This window comes from Clarias gariepinus, chromosome 8 (genome assembly GCF_024256425.1).
Source record: "Clarias gariepinus isolate MV-2021 ecotype Netherlands chromosome 8, CGAR_prim_01v2, whole genome shotgun sequence".
NCBI classification, from domain to species: Eukaryota; Metazoa; Chordata; class Actinopteri; order Siluriformes; family Clariidae; genus Clarias; species Clarias gariepinus.
In genome coordinates this window covers 15,596,702-15,613,431 of record NC_071107.1, presented here as the reverse complement: position 1 = coordinate 15,613,431, position 16,730 = coordinate 15,596,702, and the positions used below count along the sequence as shown (strand labels likewise).

Genomic DNA, 16,730 nt, shown 5'->3' with positions numbered 1-16,730 from the left:
AGAGGTCCTCGCCCGGGGCTTGGCGCGCGTCTTCCGCTGCTGAAGTTTCCAGGCCTCGTGGTATCCCGGCGCCGGGGTGAAGGAAAGCTAATCTAATGCTCTGTTTAAATAATCTATGTCATCTGTTTTAGTTTCTTGTTTTAAAAGGCTTGTGTTTAAACACTACTGAAATGTGTCCCTACCAAAACCATGTAGCTATTATGGAAGATTAAGAGATCATATTGACAGGATGATAGTCAAGGCTGATGGACATGTGAAAGAGAGAGGAGTTTTGGGTCAGATCTTTACCAAGAACTCCTGGGAACCTGCTGGGCTTGGGAGTGGATTGTGATTGGTCAGTGGAGCAACGCAGCAGGGGCTGTGGACACATTAGCTGCTGATCTGAGAAATTTATGGTTCTTATTTTTGGCATGTAATTGCCTTTCATTTTCAGACCAGTCTCTATACCTCACCAGGTTCAGATAACTTAAGGCATGAACCAGTGAGAAAGAGGTGCAGATAATCAGACCACTGATTAATATACTGGTGAAGATGAAGGCTGAGTGGATGAAACAGATGAGAGGGGAAATGAAGTTGCTGCTGCTGTTGTTACATAAATGCCCAGTTTTTTAATTGTGCATTCAGACACTTTCCCACTTGTCGCAGTAAAGCATTTGTTACCATTGCTTTAATTTGATCTACATAATTGAATTAAATCGGATTTAATATGCAGAAATGATGGGAGGCTTGAGACTTTTGCACAGTACTGTGTATGCATAAAGCTTTTTCTTTACGCAGGGCAGTTTATGAAATAGCTTACATTATCTGTGTGTGGGAGAGGGCATTGCATTCATGGGAAAAAAGCCAGACTTACAGCATACTCAGCTCTTTTCCTGCAGCAAGACTTATTCACTTACTCACTCAAAATCACTAGCAGTATGACACCTCAGGTATACTGTATGCTGTATGTTGCCCTCACTCACCTCAAAAAAACAGAGCAAAGAAAATCAAGTAATTCCTTCAGTATATGCAAGTACGTACAGTATATGCATGGGGAACAGATGAAATGAACAAAGCTGCTTGTTCAGAGAAAGCCTACTTGTCTGACAAGGATACCAAGAACATGGAGATTGTCAAGTGCAGGTCTGGAGTAATGCAGTCTGAATGGGAGACATTACCAGGTAATACTGCATATTCACACAGGGCCATGGCAGTGTAAACCAGCTATATTTATATATGCTGCCTAGCACACTAATGAGTTACCGGTCATGCATTAGTCTTTTCTCCTGTGCCATGGGCACTGTATATGCATTTCTGTTCTATATGTGTGCAATTGTTGCTGTAAAAAAATGGCATTCGGCATTCTGTTTCTGCAGTGAAGGGATGTTGTTGAGTTTAATGACTTTAACCTCTTGTTGAAAATGCTCCATAATTGTTGGATTGGGATTTTAAGAGGAGACATTGCTATGGGTGTATCTTTACTGTATGCATAATAATGTACTATATGGCCAAAGGTTTGTGAAAACCTCATCAACGACACCCATATGTGCTCTTTGAATCTCTTTTTTTGTTCCCCTTTCTGTCATCATAACCACCCATACTGTATTTTTGGGAAGACCCTGCACAATATTTGGTGACATGGCTGTGAGGATTTGTGCTCATTCAGCCAAAAGAGCATTAGTGAGGTCATGGACTAATGTCAGTTAAGGGTGGTTGATGTCAGTGCAAGCCATGCAGGTTTGTCCACTTTTATATTGGCAGACCATGTCTTTGTGGACCGCATGTAATACACAGGAGCACTGTAATCCTGGAACAGGTTTGGCCCTATTGGTGAAGAGAAATTGTAATGCTGAAGCATACTAGGGCTGGGTGGTGTATTGACTATATAAAGTATATCAGATTATTTTGAAACATAGGACATAGGAACCAATATCATTTACATGGATATGGATTTTTAAGTTACATAACCCTTTTTGCTCCATAAAACCATGTCAGTTTTTGCATCTGTCCTATCACACACTCTTACACAGCCCTTCCACCACTTTCACTCTGGGTCAGTTTGCAAACCCGGTGTTTACGATTTATTAATATTGTACAGTACTATGGTGCAGCACGACTCTTGCTAAAATGTGAATCACGATTTTTCTCAGTGGAATTAAGATCAAGATTCTCTTTCACGATTCTTTAAGAAAATACTTTTCCTTATTTTAGAACACTTAAAGTGAACAACTTAAAAGCTTGAACATGAATAAATTGTTAACAATAATAATTATTAAACTCAAAAATAGCATCCAAGATTTTGGGACACTCAGCCAATTAGTGTATTTCATCAGTACTTCATCGTTTATAGATTATAGGTTGTTAACTTCTTGTATGATTCTATAATTTCTAAATTCTATAATTCAGTGAAAAGTCTCTGTGTAAAAGCTATATACTGTACAATGCATCATGTTTTATTAAGTTAGTACAGTAATTTGTATCCCAACAAGCCTGTCTTTGTTCAGACACTAGTGTATATATATATATATAGAGCATGTAATATGTTTGCTAATAATAATAATAATAATAATAATAATGATTATAAAATAATTCATGCCATCATCAAGTACAAAGTAGCTGCTAAGCGTAACAACAGAAGAAAATGTATTGGTCTTACGTTGTGCATTAAGAAACTGCATGTACCCCCTTTAGATTCTGTTGGGCTGATATTGTCCGTTTTTTATCCTCAGATTGTAACGTTGTCAGTGTTATGATATTGAGCAGCTGCAGGAGAGCAGTGGCAACCTGGCAGTGGTGGGGCTTGACCCTCTGACCTCCGATTCAGCAACTCAGAGCGTAAACCACCTGAGCCACTACTGCCCTGACATATAGCTAGAACTCTCAGTGTAGTAAAGCGTGCCCTCAATATGTATTTATTTTTCTCTATGACGAATCTGGTAGCTCTGCAGCCTACTTCAGTACCTTCATCATGTTTCAAACAGTGAATGAAACCCCGCCTTGCAACAGTTAATAACTGTATTTTTAACAGTTTTTTTGTTTTAATAAAAATGCTTATAACATCTTACATGTGGCTTTGATTTACAATTTAACACATAGCCCACTTTATAAATAATATATTGTATATCGCCATTCAGCTTAAAAATACCAAGATATAATTTTGTATCCATATCAGCCACTCCTAGTTGATATAAAGGAATTCTATACAGCTGTGTGATAACGGTTTGGGGAAAAGCCACTTATGGGTATGATTGTCAAATGTCCACATACTTTAAACCAGTGGTCCTTAACCCCCAGGACTCGGACTGGTACCGGTCCGTTGAGCAAATGGTACTGGTCCTCACAATAAATAATTAAATACTTTCGTTTTATGTATTTTCTCGGTCTGAACGATATTTTATTTTGGAAAACATTGTATTTTGAAAAATGACCGGATTATTCTCTCGGTTACGTCTTGCGCGCCATTAAGAGAGCTGCTGTAAAGCTTTCTCTTAGAAAAGCACATTTCAGAGGTGAGTAATGGGTCTCAAAACTGGCTTACTGGTGTTCTGGAGAGGAGTAGAGCTTGTGAGTATTAGTCGGCACACCATCATGCGGAAGCCTTATCTGACGCGTTTTTTGGATAACTTTATCTGATTTTTATGATGATCTTCAATAACAGTTGTTAATTTTTTTGCCCCGTTTCTCAACAGGGTCGAGGGTTCAAGAACTATCCTTAAATTCCATTAATTTTAGCAATCTCCTTAGTTGTTTTCTTTGTGTCATGCCAGTCAATAATTTAACCCTAATGAAATACTGTAACATCTTTTAAACTACCAAATGATACGCCTTTGGATGTGGTTGTTTAAGAAATGAGAAACCATTCACTGCATACATTCGGGGTAAAAGATGAAAACTATTAATCACTGGGATAATTATCCAGTTAACGACTGAATAAATAAATACAATTGATGTCAGATGCTGTTAGCTAGCATAAGTTGGGCAGGAACAGTACTCCGGGGCTTTTAGGCATCTGCCCAGCTCTTTTCGTGTAATTGCAGATATTTGTGTTTAGGTGACGTTTTGTTGCTATCCTTTAATATAGGAGTCACAGAAATATAGAGTAAAGCAGAAAATGACAGAGACTGCTGCTGATTTTGCCATAAAAATGCTGTATTTTTGCCCTTGATTTGCCCTTGGTAACAGGACACACATTTCTGGACATAGGCAGAAAATTTCACAGTGCTACTCACAGCTCAGCTCTGGGTGCTGCTTTTGGGCTTCCTCACTGTGTGGTGATACAAGTACACAAGCATCACATAGCCCATAGAAATGGACCACAGGAATGTACTGTAGAACTACTGTATAAGTTGACTGTACAAGGAAAGAAATTCAAGACTAGTGACTGGCATTTGTCATTTAAGCTTCATTCTTATATCTAACTAGTAAATCTACTGTATAATACAGTAAAGGACCTCACTGCTATCTTACATTAGCTATGGAGTCTTCGGTGAACAGAGAACTGCTGTGAGAAATTACAAAATTGCAGTATGGAACGTGTGTGTGTGTGGTTGTATTTCTTTTCTTATATGCAATTTATCACACAACACTTGCTGAATCCTTTGTTTGCTGAATCTTATGTTAAATAGAGTGATATTCTACCATATCTTAGGAATAGACCACATCCATGGATGCACAGCAAACACCAACTATGGTTATTAAACTCAGGTGTGGTGTATAAACACCTTAAAAAGAAAATCTTCCCAGAGGTCCTGCAGAGTGCGTAGCTCAGCTGGATGGACGAGTCAGCAGCACACTCTCTGCTGAGGAACAGGGCATTTGGCTGAGGGAAACTGAGGAGCAGAGCCAGGTTATTGCCAAGGCAATTAAAATAAATGAAATTTCCATGCAGATGAGCGCTGCATTGGACAGCCCGAGCAAGCGCTAGATAGAGCAGTTGTCACTGTGGCAGGATGAAGTACTCAGGAGCCTATCTGCATTTCTTTATGAATTTCAATCAGCATAAACAGTTTATTCTATATCATCATCTTTGTGCAAAACGTTGACTGCATCATATGAAGACTGAATTTTAAATTCAGCAGTTTCCCAAATGATCCCCTTTCATTTTATCTCTATAAAAGCTACAAAGCATCAGAAATCTGCAGCAATTACAGTGTAGTTAAGGTCGGTAAAGGAACACAAACAATCTTTCTTGAAGCAATGAGATCGACTGACTGTGAAAGCCCATATTTTTTCCTTCACTGTGCTAATGCTTGGAATCTCTTCTTCGTTCTTTGTGGCTACATCTGCAGTGCGTCGTGTTTCTTTATAGGCTTGTTAGGTGGGGTGGGTGGGGGTGGGTGCATAGTAAAGGTAGTAAAATAGTAGCAAGTTAAAAACAGTGGTGCCAACAGTTAGCATTAAACAACAGTTAATTAAAAATCTAGTAGACAGATGGAACAGCTCCATAGTAACAGCATTTGTGATAACACATATGTCGCTCACATTGATAATTTTCTGCAGTCTGCAGAAATGTTTGTATTTAACCAACCAGTGTTTAAGCTTAATTGTTTGTGTTATAAAATAATATAAGTGCATGTCTGGCTTGAAGTCTGGCCCATGTCCATAGTATACTGCACAAAAACAAAACACTCAAGAAATGGTGCTGTAAGGAAAGATATTTAACTGTTTATCAGCTGATTTGATGGAAAAAAAATCATGCTCAGGTGAAAGTATTTACAATTAGTGTGAATATATACTATCATACTATTTTATTATTATTTTGCTTTTTTGTTTTTTTTCACCTCTTGACCTGGACTGTGTGATGTTCTTTAACCTCAAAGAATAATGTAAAGAATAGAATTTCTAATCTAGCTGTTTATGAGTAGCTGGTTAGCTAGCGAGTTCATGTTAGCACTTTTACAGTGAATGTACAGTCGTGGCCAAAAGTTTTGAGAATGACACAAATATTTGTTTTTACAAAGTTTGCTGCTGAACTGCTTTTATTGTTTGTTTCAGTTGTTTCTGTGATTTACTAAAATATAATTGCAAGCACTTCATATGTTTCAAAGGCTTTTATCGACAATTACATAACATAGTATTTGCAGTGTTGGCCCTTCTTTTTCAGGACCTCTGCAATTCGACTGGGCATGCTCTCAATCAACTTCTGGGCCAAATCCTGACTGATAGCAACCCATTCTTTCATAATCCCTTCTTGGAGTTTGTCAGAATTAGTGGGTTTTTGTTTGTCCACCCGCCTCTTGAGGATTGACCACAAGTTCTCAATGGGATTAAGATCTGGGGAGTTTCCAGGCCATTTTAAGGTTTTGGTCCCCGAGCCACTTAGTTATCACTTTTGCCTTATGGCACGATGCTCTATCGTGCTGGAAAATGCATTGTTATTTACCAAAGTGTTGTTTGATTGTTGAAAAAAGTTGCTGCTGGAGGGTGTTTTGGTGCCATTCTTTATTCATGGCTGTGTTTTTGGGCAAAATTGTGAGTGAGCCCACTCCCTTGGATGAGAATCAACCCCACACATGAATGGTCTCAGGATGCTTTACTGTTGGCATGACACAGGACTGATGGTAGCGCTCACCGTTTCTTCTCCGGACAAGCCTTTTTCCAGATGCCCCGAACAATCGGAAAGAGGCTTCATCAGAGAATATGACTTTGCCCCAGTCCTCAGCAGTCCATTCACCATACTTTCTGCAGTAGATCAATCTGTCCCTGATGTTTTTTTTTTGGAGAAAAGTGGCTTCTTTGCTGCCCTTCTTGACACCAGGCCATCTTCCAAAAGTCTTTGCCTCAGATGCGCTCACACCTGCCTGCTGCCATTCCTGAGCAAGCTCTGCACTGGTGGCACTCCAATCCCGCAGCTGAATTCTCTTTAGGATACGATCCTGGCGCTTGCTGGACTTTCTTGGACTCCCTGAAGCCTTTTTAACAAGAATTGAACCCCTTTCCTTGAAGTCCTTGATGATCCTATAAATTGTTGATTTATGTGCAATCTTAGTAGCCACAATATCCTTGCCTGTGAAGCATTTCCTGTGACGCGTTTCTTGGCAGGTCACCATGGTTAACAATGGAAGAACAATGATTTCAAGCATCACCCTCCTTTTAACATGTCAAGTCTGCCATTCTAATCCAATCAGCCTGACATAATGATCTCCAGCCTTGTGCTCATCAACATTCTCACCCGAGTTAACAAGACGATTACTGAAATGATATCAGCAGGTCCTTTAATGATAGCAATAAAATGCAGTGGAAAGGTTTTTTTTGGGATTAAGTTAATTTTCATGGTAAAGAAGGACTATGCAATTCATCTGATCACTCTTCATAACATTCTGGAGTATATGCAAACTGCTATTATAAAAGCTTAAGCAGCAACTTTTCCAATTTCCAATATTTATGTAATTCTTAAAACTTTTGGCCACGACTGTACATAGGAGAATGCACTTTCAAAAATGCAAAGAAATACTCTAAGCATCTCTGCGTTACACTTTGTTCCACATCATTTAAATTTAATTAATGAAATGACACACAAACAAGTGTTGTTAGCATTATATCTGTATTATTTGCATTAACACATCATAAACAAATGACATATGTCACTGGCATAACAATAAATAAGAAGACTAACGGTTAACCCAAAAACGTCAACACGTAAACTGTAAGTAATGCTGATTAAGCAAATTAGTGGTTTCACTACATTTCACTTCATATTATATTCATTTATTTTCTTTGTCTTGTTCTTCAATTTAAAATATTATTTTTACCATATATTATTTATGGCTTATATACTGTGTGTGTGTGTGTCTATATACTTATTGATATGTCTTGTCTTCTGACTTTATGTAAGTAGTACAGTGTGCAATCAAAAGTTCAACACTGTCTTTGTCTTTTTTGCTCCTGTCCTCATCACTGAGCATTTTGGTATGTGTTAACACAGTGCCAAGGAGAGAAGGTACAGTAATAGGCAATAGTCCTCTAAAAGTAAATTGGGAGCTCACCGTTCTACAGAATGATTATTACAAGTGGAAAGCAGTCAGGAAAGTTGCCATTCAATAATCTTCCTAGGAGTGGACGTCCACTGCAAGGCCAACCATGCAAAGCTCAAAGGAATAAAAAAAAAAAAACAAGAGCTACAGTACTGTACATCTTAAAAAAAAAGAAAGTTATGTGTCTCCTAGACTTACTAAGTAGCAGTTCTATTATTTTAAATGACCAAAGAGACCCCAGTCCTTCCTTTTTGTTTTCTGTTGATGTTCAAAACCACATTTTAAGAATTCACAAGTTCAACATGAAGCGGACATAAGGAGAAAGTCACATGCAGATGCATCATTCCCATCTCTCGTCTGTTTCTTGTTCAGTGAATTAGCTTATCGATTAGTCAGACTGCTGCTTTAGGTAAAAAAAGCACAAAGCATTCTTCTGGAGTCTCCTGTAAGCATGTTAGACCATGATATGTAACATTAATTTATATGTTCTCTTTTGTCATTTTCTTTGTCATTTGTGTGCACCTCTTCCCCTTTACCACATTTACATTACTACCTACTATGACTACACACATTTACATTTGCACTACACAATTATCTGCAGAGTGTAGTACCATTCCATGTTGATGAACACATTTGTAACCCAGCTTTTCTGAGCAGGTTAGATCAGCTGAGAGTTCTCAAGAGTCAATTTTCCTCTCACAGAAGCCCTCAGCATCTGTTGTAAAGTGGGATCCACTTCAGTTAGAGTAGCCATGTCATTCGAGCGGGAACAGCAAATGACTTTTATTGTACATCCTGTCGCTTATGTGGTTCAGGACGGCTCATGTGTACTTTGCACTAAGTGAGGTAAAGAATCATTATTTACTTTCCCGAAGAGTTTCTTTTTGCCATGGAATCCAATCTTTGAAATGTAATTGAATATTTCAAGAAAAGAAATCATGGGTTTTGATCATGATCATGATCAGATGTTAATGGGGTGGAGTGTAAAATACTCTGTTCTTCTGAATTGGTGCATGTGTACTTACACAGAGTAATAACACTCCTTCCACAGCAAAACTCATAAATTATGAGGGGTCAAACTGGGATTCCAATCAATTTTCTTCTGTGTGACCAGTCTGAATTGACTAAATTTAGATTTTTTTCCATCTAAAAAATACCCAGGTCAAATTTTTGTATGACTGTCTGAATACAAATCTTATGTTTTTTTCATACCCAGTACGTGGTTGCGAACGGAATTCATGCAACTTTTTTGCCTCTGACATAAGTCATTGTCACTTGCTTGCTTGTAAGGGGCCCACTAACATCAGTCAACACAGACAGCACAGGGATTTCCTAGCAGTGCTAGCAACAGCTGCTTAAATAGCTAAAGTGAGGCATCTATCTTTCCTTCTTCTGGACCTTGATAAATATAGCTCTGACTAACTGTTTGCCATCCTCCAGAGCAAAACCCCACACATATTTTTTTTTGGTAAAATCACCTCCATTGTTTGAAAAGAATGAGTGCTTGCACAATTTGTGGCATGTTTTAACTCAGATGTAGCAGTGTGTGTATTTCATTGGACAGATGTGTCTACATTACGATCAGATAACGGTCACTTGTAAATATAAATGTGATTTGAAAATTTGATCTGATCAAAAAAAAAAAATTCATTAAGCCCTTAATGAGGCACGAGCAACAAATAATTCAAGTTCCTAAAAAGTATTCACAGTTTTATCATCCTATTTTTTAATTTTATTTCTTAATTGGAATTTTTTGGGAACCATGACTTCTATTGAAATATAGAATAGAGTGCAAAAAAATATGATGTTGCAATATAAAAAAATAGAATGAAAAAATCTGTAGATACAGTAGATGGAAGTAAACTCATTAAGTGAGGCATCCCAAGATAGCCAGAGGAACCCGGGAGGATGGAGGTACTGTGCAGACAAGTTATGGGGGAGGGCTTGTGTTTTTCAGTTTTCTCCTCCATAGGCAGGGAGCTTAATACTCTACAGTGAGTGATCAGGGATTTCTTCTAGTGTTGGCCTGTAAAGTAGGCCAACAGCTGCTTCTCCTCCCCATTTGCATTTTCACATTTAATACATTAATATGCATGCACACATTTAACCTGTTGTTGCACCCTTGACTGTTGCTGCTGGAGTGCTTGTTAACAAGAAAAACAACAAAGCAAGGAAAAACGTAAGAAATGTATCATATTTGGTGATATACTATTGTGTGGTTTTATCTAATTATTTTGCTTAAAAGCTTTCAATGCTGCAGGACATGTAAAGAAGCATGACAACAGATGTGTTTATGCTTTCTTTGTTCTTTGCCCCGAAAAGCCCTGTGATGATCAGTCTGTATGTGTGTTTGCACTTTAATGTACAGCATATATTTTTCATTGAGAGTGGATTTCCCTTTCTTATTTTCCCTTTTTAGCTAAAAAAAAACAAAAAACCAACACATAAAAAATGCTTAGATCCCAGGTTATCCTGACCAGTGCATGGCCAGTTAGTTGTTAGCATGGATTTCTTGAAGAAGGAAAAAAAAAGAAAGAAAGACCTGAGCCACAGGAATCCATGGGAATATGACATGTTTTGTGTTTCTGATTGGTTACTTTCCCTCCCACGAGAATCATCATGCTTTTTATCATACAATTCTGCACAGCTTGTGTTTGTTTATTGGGTGACCCACTGGATGCCCTTGTGAAGGTCAGCAGGGAAGCCCTGTGAGGACAGAAGGAGTCTGGAGCACCTGGAGAGAAAAGAAAAGATTATATTAGAATAAACAGTAGAGGAAAAGAATAAGCCTTCTCATTCGAGCTTGTAGACAGCCATGGGCAATAAAGAATAAAACGGTTAAGTTTTGGAATCTCACACACACAAAGTTGATTAAAGTGATTAAAGAGTACTAGTGTTCAGTTTCCATCTGGCAAAACAGGCTGGTTCTATCTCAATCTTACATGCTTATGAATAATATATTGCTCTGCTGCTTGAAATCTGACAGAACTTGCTGCTACATATGTCGGAACCCTGGTGTGCATGTGGGTGGGTGTGAAGTTTTCTGAGAAACTTCAGAATAAGTACGGAATAAGCACACTCAAATTCAGTTGTGGTTCATTAGAGCTAACACATGTAGCACCTACTGCAGGCAGGCCTGAGACTTAACACCATAGTTTCTCTTCATATGCTTAACCAGACCTCTGTTACCTCTCACATTTTGCTACAGTATTAGCATTTATCAGTGATTTATCAATTCTATCATTTATCAATTGATGTTCATAGCTGTGGATGGGCAATAATTCTGATAAAATAAAAATACTTATTTCTTAAAAATATTAAACGATTGCATTGTTAAAGGTCGTTATGTTTCCTAGAGTATCACCTACATTACAGATACCCTACAAATATAACTTCTGTGATAGCAAAGGAAATACGTTTCTGTGATAGAGCTAAGTTATAGATCCATGGAAACAAAAGTAACTGGTTGGGTAAAAAGAAAACAATATACAGGCAGATTTGCATTACATTTGGCCTAAAGTAATCCTAGATAAACCTGCTTGATTTAATAATAAAAAAAAATAATCACTAGAAATATATTGACACATTTTTAAATTTTGATTCAAACTTTGATTTTTAAATTTTTTATATTTTACTATTAAATGTACCATTTTGATTTCAATTGTATTTATTAAGCAAATAAAGGCACACAAATGATACATAAAAAGTAAATTTGCCAGTATTTGTTTAGCAGCCTGAATTTTTTTTCTAAAAAAAGGTAAGAAATACTTAAATTATTGAGAAACTTTACATAAATTCCTAACTATATGCAAATTACCTGTAATTACGTGATTAAATAGTTATACAGGTTCATACAGTATTATGATATAATTATGATACCGTTTATGTTTCAGTGAACACCATCATGCTGTCTGATACCTAGCATCACTGTTACTGTTCCTACCAGATTGCTAACATTGCCCTAATGACACATCTATTGTTCCTTTTTCAAAATGAAACACTGTTATATTTGATTTATTCATACTGCAAAGGGCCGGCACGGTGGCATAGTAGTTAGCACTGTCACCTTACACCTCCAGGTTTCGGGTTTGATTCCTGCCTAGGGCCTGTGTGCTTGGCGGGCTTCTTCCGGGTACTCCGGTTTCCTCCCACAGTCCAAAGACATGCAACCCTGTATACAGGACAAAGTGTTATAGATGACGAGTAAGAGTAAGATATTGCACAGGATTTTAAGTTCTGTAAAATCAAACTTACCAATATAAAACATGAAAAGCAATTAAACTGAGACTAGCATGAACATGGGACTACAGAAACTGCGATAGTACTGTACTGTATATAATTTGATGTAACAACCCATGCATTTTTGAGGTACATGTCATTACAGAGTTGTTTTCATCTGTAATGAAAATTCAGAACATTGTTTCTCATATCACCTTTTGTGGGCATACTGGTCTGAACAGTTTCAAGATAACCCTGCTCCCAAAACACCAGTCCTAATTTATTAAGGACTTAATAATACTTAGTTGATAAGTTAAATCAGGTGTGGTGGGAGTTAGAAAACCTTGAAGCTGCAGGGTGGTACAGATCTCCAGGACTGGTGTTGAGAAACTCGGCTATACAAGCCTTAATAAAGACAGATACTGCACATATTCCCTCCCAGCTTGGCTTTACATCAGACACAGACACAATGAACGGACCAGTGGGAATATGAAAGGCCATTTCCACCATGGCTCTGTGGACGAGCAAAGAAAATATATGACTGCGCATAGAAGAAAAAAAGTGTTGTGTGCAGAGTCATTGCTATTTGTGTGGGCATGCCGTGCTGCATCAATACCAAAAGTACAGTACTCTATATAATTCTAATAGGACTGAATGAGGAAGCGGATTGTGCAGGCAGTGTGTGATGTGTGGGTGGCTGCCCTTGTTCAGAGTGAGGTGGTTTCTTTATGAAAGCAGTTTCCTGAGATGCTCATAAATTATTAATAACTATATCTGATTAAAAAAATACAAGAAGCTACTTGTTTTTTTTCTCATGTGACTCTTAGGCTCTACTCTACTAAATTATGATTAGGAAGACATTATTTGGAATAAGTATTTTAGGAATAAGTAATTGTCCTCATCAGTGTGCAGAAGTGTCACTTGAAGTAAAACGGAGGTAATTTTCATCACCTGAAGATCCTCCACCAAGTAGTATGATGTGTTTTTTCATATATTTAAAATAAATGGAAGGTTTGAGATTTTTTTTATATTTAGTACATTCAAAAAGGTTTTATATAATATTTACTGTTCAAGATTCTGCACTGTTTTAGGTCCCTATTAAATTGTAAGCAAACTTGTGATAATTGACCACCGAACCTCTAAAATTATAAAAACAGATTTTACTTTTTTTGTATAGCGCTTTTAACAATTGACATTGTCGAAAAGCAGCTTCACCCTTGTTACTAATGTAATCAGGAATAAAAATTGCTGCCAAGTAAACCTCAGTAAATATAAAATATATGTGTTATAAGTGTACAGTAGTTCAGACAGTCATCCCAAGTCAGAAGCGTGTTAAAAATTATTTTATCAATAACTTGGTGTTACTATTATTAGGTCTTTTTGAATGAGTCTTGCAGGAGGAGGTATAATTTGTTACATTTACAAAAAATTATGATACTTTCTAAATGTGCTAAGTTTGTAATAATTATTTTTTTTAATGTTTTAATGAGTAACAAGCTTGGTGAACAAACTCTGTTTATGTTTTTATGTTTGCAGGATTAATATGGGATTGTTAAAATAAGCAGATGATCTGATTAGGTTTTGGAATTGAGCTAAAAAGGGTCAAGGTCACAGCAATGTCAAATGTCTGAAATAGATTTCTCTAATAGCTTTAAAAATATTTAAAGTGTATTTCTGGCATACGTATTAGTAACAAAAAGTACTAATAGAGAAGCATCGATATAAAATTGTACTTGTTTTTATTTTTCTTGTTTCTAACAAAAAACAATCCACTATAAGCTGTTTGTCAATAAGAAAATTCAAACGGCACAGATCTGTGCCGGCAACACAGCATAGGTCAATGGTATATGAAATATGAAAGCCTTGCTGGTGTCTGTTAATGGGGAGGCTTCAGACTACAAATTGTGTATTTGGGTTTTCGGATATGTCAGGTATCATTACTTGCATAACAGGTAAATTTTACCAGAATATAGGAATGATGCAAAAATGTAGAACTCTTAAAATGAGCATATTATTCTTTTTTGGTCATAGAATGAAATCATGTAACCTTGTGTTTTTGTGCTATTTCTTTGCCCGTGTGACCCATTTTTACATTTTCTGCTCAGTCATGTTTGGGTAGTTTGTTAAAATGAACTAAAATTCAGTTCATTTTAACAAACAATTGAGTTCTATTTTGTGCTAAGAAAGAGGATATGTCACTTCATACTGCACAATCCTGATCCCTATACATGTTTATTATAAAAAAAGAGAAAAGAAATAATGGCTAAAATGTTTTTTACACCACAAAGCAATAATATGTCCAAGATGGTAAAAATTAAGCCTTTTTAAAATATTTTCTTTCCAAAAAAGGGGAAGCTAAGCCCTGCTAGAGCATTTACACTAGTCAACCCTGGCCTGTACAGCAGGTCTTACATGCATATACTTATTCAGTAAGCAGTTTACCAACTTAGTGAATATACACTCTTGTGTAAATTGAAATATCTGTCTAATGCTAATTTCATGTTACTAAAAATTTTTATTTTATTACTAATCAATATTACTTTTACCACTGCTCTTACTGTGTGCTTTGTCAGTATTCTACTGCTGACTGCTTTTTTCTTTTTTTTCTTCATACTCAGCTCTGCTGTCTGCTGGCTGCTGCACCACCTCCTGTAGAAGTGTCAAGCTTTGGGAAAGGTAAGATTTTTACATAAGCAGTGAAAAATCTGATGAATGATGTTCCTCTACACATACACACACACACACACACAAAAGGATCCCTGCCAGACTAAACAGTACTCTGATTTCCCTCTGCAGCTTTGATGCCTCCTGACCGTTGCCTTGACTGGAACCATCTCTGGGTTCTTCGCTTTGTAGAAGCCCAGACCTCTGCTGTCTTTTGCACTGGAAGAGAGAGAGTGCACGATATTGTGCAGCAGCCAGTGTCTTGTGTCTTTTCCACCCCATACTGGTTTCAGGTGTCCTGTTTTCCCTGTTAAAGCTCTGCGCAGCAACAACAACAACAACAACAACAAAGAAGAAGAAAAAAATGGAAACGGGGTTTCATTAAAAGGGAGAAGGCTAGAACCCCCTAACAAGATGGGAGATAAAAGATGATCCCTGTTTTGCCAACTAAGTAGACCTACCTCCTTGACATAAAATGAAAGCAGTTGAAAATAAGCATAAACATGTGAAATGGGATTCAGAGGCTAAAACCCTAACTGTTTACAGATACCATACACAACTCCATGTGGACAGTAAATAAGTATTTTAATTGGATCTACTAGTAAATTGAATTGGACTTGCATAGCACAGGAATAAAAAAAAAGTATTATCATAGCAATCACTGCCTTGCTTTTGTTAAGAGCTTTGTGGCAACCCTAAGTTCATTATTACAACAATATGTCACATTAAGTTGAGATGGTACAAACAAAACATTGCTCGAAACTGTCATCAACCAGTGACTGCTGATGAACCTCATGGTAAATGACATGCGGAATCAATAAAATGCTTTTTTAAAAGCACAAAAACAATCTTTAAATGCTCCCTCTGCTCACAGTCAATATAAACGGACCATTCCGGGGGGACAGATATTTCAGACATATGAAACATTCTCTAAAAACAAACACACACACACACGAAACAGAAAATAAAAAAACAAACAAACAAACAAAAAAACTGTTTCCCATTCATCCCATACTAAGTACCATCATGCCTTGCTTCTGCCCAGGTGTTTCTGTGAACTGCTCTGATAGACTATAGAAAAAATGCACACACATAAACACACATATATACATACAAAACATATGCACATTATATTTTATATGGGAATAACAATTAATTTTGGAGAACTGGACCGCACACAGTTGTATACTTGCGTAAGTGATTTTTGGTAGCCCTTTATTTATTTAGGCCTAGATCACAAGTCCTGTGTGCCAACCATTGATCCTCCAGTATAAATCAGTATTACATACAGTACAAGCTACTTTGTAACCTCTTTGACCTGTGATCTTTTTTATTTTTGTTGACAAATTATATCAGACAGAACCAATATTAATATCTAAAACTTTTATGTTTTTAAAAAGTAAAGAGTAGTTTATCTGCTTAGTTTTTTAAATATGATGATTATTATTTTTGACGTACTGGTATTATACAAAATATATATATATATATATATGGTTATTATAATGAGAGATCTGTATGTATATAATAAAAGTGTCTTCTTTATGTAAATCACTTTTACTTGAGTGACTCTCATTTGTAAGTTATTATTATTATTATTATTATTATTATTATTATTATTTTTCAGGGAAGTAGATAACATTGCTGCCTCACAGCTCCATTATCTCAATTTAAATGTGGGAGTGTGTGTTACAGTATTTGTGTATGGTGTGCTATTATGGATTGGAGTTCCATTCACAGTGTGTTTTAATGCTTCATGCCCAATCAAATTAGGTTAAAATGGTTTAATATAATAAATGGATGACTTACCATTCATGAGGAGACATTGAAGACATTAATTGTTGTTTGGAGATTTTGTTGTTTGCCATAATTTTCATATTATTTACTATTTATTACAAA

The 16,730-nt window shown here is 36.7% G+C and overlaps 1 protein-coding gene across 1 annotated transcript in view; it reads left to right on the top strand.

Annotated features, from left to right (window-relative positions):
- The window catches only part of ccdc85a (coiled-coil domain containing 85A), a 31,367-nt gene extending 15,129 nt beyond the window's left edge, over nt 1–16,238 (top strand). The window contains exons 3-4 of the mRNA XM_053502935.1: nt 14,789–14,846; nt 14,967–16,238. Of these exons, the coding sequence (XP_053358910.1) occupies nt 14,789–14,846; nt 14,967–14,982 (74 nt within the window). The 3' untranslated portion in view covers nt 14,983–16,238. The remainder of the gene's footprint in view (nt 1–14,788; nt 14,847–14,966) is intronic.
- Nucleotides 16,239–16,730: the final 492 nt, after the last annotated feature.